Source organism: Emiliania huxleyi (genome assembly GCF_000372725.1).
Source record: "Emiliania huxleyi CCMP1516 chromosome Unknown EMIHUscaffold_1530, whole genome shotgun sequence".
Taxonomy (NCBI): Eukaryota; Haptophyta; order Isochrysidales; family Noelaerhabdaceae; genus Emiliania; species Emiliania huxleyi.
In genome coordinates this window covers 1-5,666 of record NW_005201057.1, presented here as the reverse complement: position 1 = coordinate 5,666, position 5,666 = coordinate 1, and the positions used below count along the sequence as shown (strand labels likewise).

General features: G+C 65.0%; 2 protein-coding genes across 2 annotated transcripts; one reads left to right on the top strand and one right to left on the bottom strand.

The window, feature by feature from the left end:
• Window positions 1-2,283: 2,283 nt before the first annotated feature.
• EMIHUDRAFT_460621 (Hypothetical protein) lies at window positions 2,284-4,280 on the top strand. Its single transcript, XM_005786188.1, has one exon. The coding sequence runs from the start codon at window positions 2,342-2,344 to the stop codon at window positions 4,025-4,027; it is 1,686 nt and encodes a 561-aa protein (XP_005786245.1). The 5' UTR covers window positions 2,284-2,341; the 3' UTR covers window positions 4,028-4,280.
• Window positions 4,281-5,061: 781 nt separating this feature from the next.
• On the bottom strand, window positions 5,062-5,622 carry EMIHUDRAFT_57911 (hypothetical protein; the record flags this gene model as incomplete). Its single annotated transcript, XM_005786187.1, has 2 exons — window positions 5,062-5,387; window positions 5,439-5,622. Coding segments are annotated over 2 exons (510 nt in total), but the record flags the coding sequence as incomplete, so codon positions are not given.
• Between the last annotated feature and the right edge of the window lie 44 nt (window positions 5,623-5,666).

Here is a 5,666-nt window from a genome sequence, read left to right as displayed (position 1 = left end):
GGGGTCGAGATCGCCCCCGAGATCGCCCGAGATTGCCCGAGGTGACCCGAGGTGACCCGAGAGTAGGTGGGACTGCCCAACCAAGGCGCTCGGTTGCCCCAAGGTTGCGGCCGGTAACGCGTCGCGCATGTAGCGCGGCCGCGACTCGAGGGTTTGCCACGGGGTGGCGTGTGATGTACGACAGGTGGTCTCGACCAAGTGTGGTTCGTGGGTGTGTGCGTCGTTGACCAGCTGTGTGAGGTGCGTCTCGCGAGCCTGGCTTGTGTGAATTGGTGTGCGTGTCGTCGTCAGCGCGCGCGTGTGTGTGGCGTGTCGCTTGCTGTCCTATCCGTATAGGATGCCCTGGCCATATATGACCCAAACCTCTTCGCCGGCCCCACCAGCTCGACCGACTCGACCGCCAACCGGCTGGGTTTGGCCGGCGGCGCGACGCGTGGCCTGTGCTGCGGCCATCTCGGACGTTCAAGCGGCGGTGCCAGCCAGCGGCTCGGCCGCGCTGCGCGCATCCTTCACACACGCCGCCACGACCGATATGAGCGGGCCCAGTGTCGAGCCGTGATGCAAGCTGCTTGTGAGGGGCGGCTGTGGCCACAGCAGCAGGTCCAACAGACAGACGTCAAAGCTTGCCGTCGGTGTGCTGTCGTGGGGTGGTGCACGACACGCATTGGGAGGAGCCGAGTCAATGCAGTGGCAAGCCAGAGGCTACCCGGGTCACCAAGTGGTGCTCCTTGCCTGTTCTGAGCAGGGCTTTGCTCTGATGGGGCTGTGCTTGACATGTGTGAAGTGGGAGTGCGTGCCGGCGGTGTGTGAGAGTGAGAAAGACGTGTGTATGAGCGTATGAGGCCATAAGAGCCGTGGTATGAGCCAGAGTGAGCTTCATGACCCAAGATAAGATAGCGCGGTTTGGGACACATCTACACGCCTCCTGGCAGGGCTGGGCCGGCAGAGCGACAGGGAAGGCGAGGTGGTGAGCTGACAGGCTGGGGAGTCGGCTTGTGTACGTGTCGGAATGACCTGCCACAAAGCGTTGTTTGCGGCTATTGCTAAAAACTCTGGGAGAGAAGGCCTACATATTGTGACTGCATGCATGCAGTTGGTGCATGAGGGCTGCGGGACGGGACATATCACGGTCGGTGGCACCGATAATGACCTCCGGAATGCCTTCGCAATCGCCTCGGATAGGGTCCACCGGAGACAATCTCGAGCCTCTACGACTACGTGGCATCACGAGCCGGTGTGAGCTTGAAGACCCAAGGTAAGTGCGGTTTAAGATACCTCAGGCCTGCTACTGATGGGCCTGGCGGTGCAATGCGCCTGCGGCATCCGTTCTGTGCGCGCAGAGCCAGCCTCGCCCGCCGCGGTCCTCGTTGGGCTGTCGTGTTGGGCGGCGGACATGGCATATCGCTCTCGGGCCCACAGACATCCCGCACACCCGCCGCCCCCGCGCGCGCCGTGTGTGTGTGTGTCGCGCGCCCCGGGAGAAAGGGGAGTCCCTTGCTCCCAACCCATCCACCTCGCCGAGTGCCGAGGTGCTGCAGAATCGCGCGATCTCGGGCGATCTCGGACCGCGCCGCGCGATCTTGGTCGATCTCGCGCAATCTCGGGGCTCCACGCCACGCCACCCCCCCCCCCCCCACCCCCCACCCACCCACCGCCGCGCCGCGCTATCTCGGGCGATCTCGGAGCGTCGCTCGCGCGGCGGCACACCTGCTCAAAAAAGGAAGGGCCCGGTTGGAGCCACGGGGCTCACGTGCTCGTTCGGTTCTCGCCGCCTCACTCTGCGCCACTTCTGAGGCGTTGGCGAGGGCCGGTGAGGCGGCGCCCCGCGCGGCGCGTTCATCGCCCTCCACGCCGACCCCTGCGCGCACCGCTCATCTCCAGCCCTCTTGGGGTTACTCTCGCGCTCACGCAGGACCCGGGGGACTCCCCTCCCCCCACCTCCGACGGATTAGGTCGGTGCTGCGCCCCTTTGGCGCTTGTGTGCATTTCCCGCGTGCCCGCCTGCCAGGGCTGATGCCAAGGCCAACTCAACAACACGCCCGGCTGATGCCAAGGCCAAACCAACTGCCCGGCTCGCCGGCTGGTGCCAAGGCTCAATGACTCTCCTCTCCGTCTCTCCCCTACTCAGACAGGACTGATCCCCACGACACACGACGCACTCTCTCCTACTGTCCGACAGACGTTGCGCGACCGACACCTTTTCTTTTTCACCATAACGTAGGCACGGCCCTGAGCGACGCAGGCGCTGCGAGATTTTTTTCCCACGACGGTGGCGTGTGACCGCCGTGCTTCCCTCTTCGCCGTCGATGGCCAAAGACGACGGAAGGAGAATCCCATTCTGATGCACGTGCTCCTGGGCCGCTTGCGAACCATGCTCCTGATTACAGCCACGCACACTTGCTGGGGTTCCATGCGTGCATCCGATGTCCGAATGTGGCCACTGCTTGACGACAACACCGTCTCGCTTGAGCCTGGCGCATGCGCCCAAAGGCAAGGGGGCAAGTCATGCGAGCTGCGTGATGTCATTCGATCCGACCTCCACAAGTGGGCCGATCGCTCGATCCGGCCAGCGCAGCTCCAGTATTCGTTTGGTACTTCGAAGCTTGACAACAAATTTGCCGGCGCAGACTATGTGGACAGCAAACACTGGATGTATGCCGCGGTGCACGGCCGTCGCGTACACTTTGTCACGGTGGGTCACGAGTACGGCCGTCACGCCCGTACGATGCAGCGCATGCTACTGTCCCTCGCCGCAGTGGCGCCATTGGACGATTTTGAGCTTGCCTCCACGTTTGGGGATGCTCCTTGGATTAACCGCGCCGCCCCGACCGCCGACGCTTGCTTTGGTCGGCCACCGCTCTTTGCAAAGGGCACGTCGGAGGAAACGTGCAGCCTGGCGCTGCCGACTATCTTCTGTGGACCCAGCACAGCACAGAAGAGATTGACGAATGGCACAGGCGATATCTCGTGGGAGGCCAAACGCCCCCTTGCCTTTTGGCGTGGCTCATCTTGGATGATGGGGGGATGTGGCTACGCTGCTGGAGCCGACAGGGATGGCAATGGTTTGACACAGCTCGTGGACGGCCAACCCCGCGTGCGTCAGCTTGTGGACCCCCGCTTCTTGCTGGTCAACGCCAGCGCTCACGGTTCGCCCGTCATCGACGCCGCCTTTTCCGACGCCTGGGAGGGCGCCGACATTCGTGCTGCGGAAGTCCAGGCAAGCCGTGAAGACCTCATCAAGGTAGGAGGCAAGCTGAACGTGACAGTGCCGTCGGAGGAGCAATTCAAGTACCGGCTGCTCCCCACAGCATCGGTGCCGTGCGCTTACACGTGCCGTCTCGTGCCCTTCCTCAGCTCCAACTCGCTGGTCGTCAAGTTCTCCGGAGACGCCGAACACTACACCCAGGCGGTCTGTGGCGGGCTGCGACACGGCGTGCACCTGCTCCTTGCGACGCGGGCCAACTTTGGTGAGCTGTTGCACGCGGCGGTGGCACCCGCCGTGCAGCCGCGGCTGCAGCGCATGGTGCGCAACGCAAACGAATACATGCGCTGGGCCACCTCGGCCGACGGGCTGCACTGCTACTTGCATGAGCTGCTGAGCGGCTACGCTCGCAAGCTGAACTACTCCGTCGAGAGGGAGGGAGCGGTCGAGAAGTTGATCCTGCCCGCACTTGGACGTCACGCGCGCGACGCCCTCCGCAATAAGCGCTCGTCGCCGCGGCCCTCACCCTCGCCGCCGGGACCAGACTACAAGGATCCGGCGAAATGCCTCGACAACCCTTTCGACTTTACAATCCCCACCGACAGAACCACTGCTGAGGCGTGCGCGCAGCGCCGGTTCGTGCCTCCAGATCCAAGCTTGGTGGAGGAGTTCAAGCTCGGCAAGAACAGACATAGTGGACAAAATCTTCCGTTCGTACTCAGCAGCTACGAGCTGCCGCCGCCCAAGCTGGCTGCCAAAGATATGGCCGCACGATGTGAGCGGTTTTGGGCTAGACGGCCCGAGTCCAAGGCCGAGCGCAAGTAGGCGGCACGGACTAAGTGTAGTCAGCGCACTCACCGCAGGGCCGTAGCGGCCTCTACGTCGCGCGCCCTCTACAGTAGCGGTGGCTGGTTCGGCTGGCGGCCGAGGCGGGGCCGGGAGTGTAGCCGCGGTGGGGGTGAGCACACACGCACGACGACACGCGACTCGCGAGCGCTAGCACGCCGCAGGCATATACGTTAGACGCGCGCCGTCGTGCGTCGTTTTTTTGTTTTTTGTTTTTTTTGTTGAGTCGTTTTGTTCTGGGCAGAGCGCCAGAGTGCAGAGAGGCTCTCTTTTCTCTGAAGGGGGCTAGCTTTTACACATCGATGGTGTCTCATATGGGTACTTCGTACACGCAAATATTTTTACCCCTCGAGCGCCCCGATCGCCTCCGTCACCGCCGCCACGAGCCGCGACGCCTCCCCATCGCTGCGCGGCCCGTCCCTCCGCCACCTCGCCGCGTCGTGGTGCCTCGCCGCGTTCGCCCAGATGCGCAGCGAGTGCAGCTGGCTCCGCAGATCGGTCGGCAAGCCGCACTCGCGGTGCCAAAAGTTGATGCGCTCCTCGAAGCCGTCGGGCGCCGCCGCAGAGCGCGAGGCGTAGACGGCGTCGAGGCGCGGCATCAGCGTGTTGAAGGCGAGCAGCATGTTGCCCTGGATGCGCGCCTGCGCGTCGCCGGACGTGCGCATGCCGCGCACCTGCACCGAGAGCGGCGAAGGCTCGTAGCCGGTGGTGCGGGCGGCTACCGCAGCGGCCTCGTCTCCAGGTGCCGGCGCAGCCTCCTCCACCCCCGCCCCGCCCTGCGCGCCAGAGAGCAGCGCCCGCAGCGTCGTGAGCGCCTCGGGCAGTGTGGGCCGCTTGCGCAGGCTGTCGTGGCAGAGGCTCTTCTGCCCGTCTCCCGCCTTCGCGAGGTCCTTTACTGCGCGCGCCGCGTCGACTGGCCAGCCCGCAGCCACGTCCGAGAGCTTCGCCGCGTCGATGTCGGTCCAGTCCTCCTCGAACTCGTCCTCGCACCGGTCGGTGAGCTGCACCTCGGACCGGTTGGTGAGACAGACGAGGAGGGTGATCCCGATGGCGTAGCCGTCCGTCTTTGGTGAGTACTCGCCCCCCTTGGAGATGGAGGGGCAGAGGTAGCCAGTGGACATGTAGAGGGCAGTCGAGCGGCAGCGGACAGACGCGTCGGGACGCTGGTCCTTGGCGAAGCCCGTGTCGGCGAGGACGGCGGTCAGCTTCTCGTCGAGCAGGATGTTGTCCGGCTTGACGTCGCGGTGCACGATGCCCTTCGAGTGGAGGTAGACGAGCGCCTCGGTCGCCTCGCAAGCAATGCGAACGCGCTGCCGCCACGTCAGCGGCCTCGGCGGCTCTTCCATGCCCAGCCGCCGGAGCTGCGCCGCGCGGTCGGGATCCGAGATACGCAGCCGCGCCTCGAGCGAGCCGCCGCGCATCAGTGGCGAGAGGAGGCAGACGCCGTCGGGCGAGAGGCAGTAGCCGAGCAGCGGCAGCAGGTGCGGGTGACTCACCGCCTTGAGAAGCTTCACCTCGAGCTCCGCCCGTGACAAGCCGCCCGACTGCCCCGACTTTGCCCGCTTCACGACGAGCGGCAAGTGGCGCAGCTGCGGCGGCGCGGCGAGGGAGAGGTGGA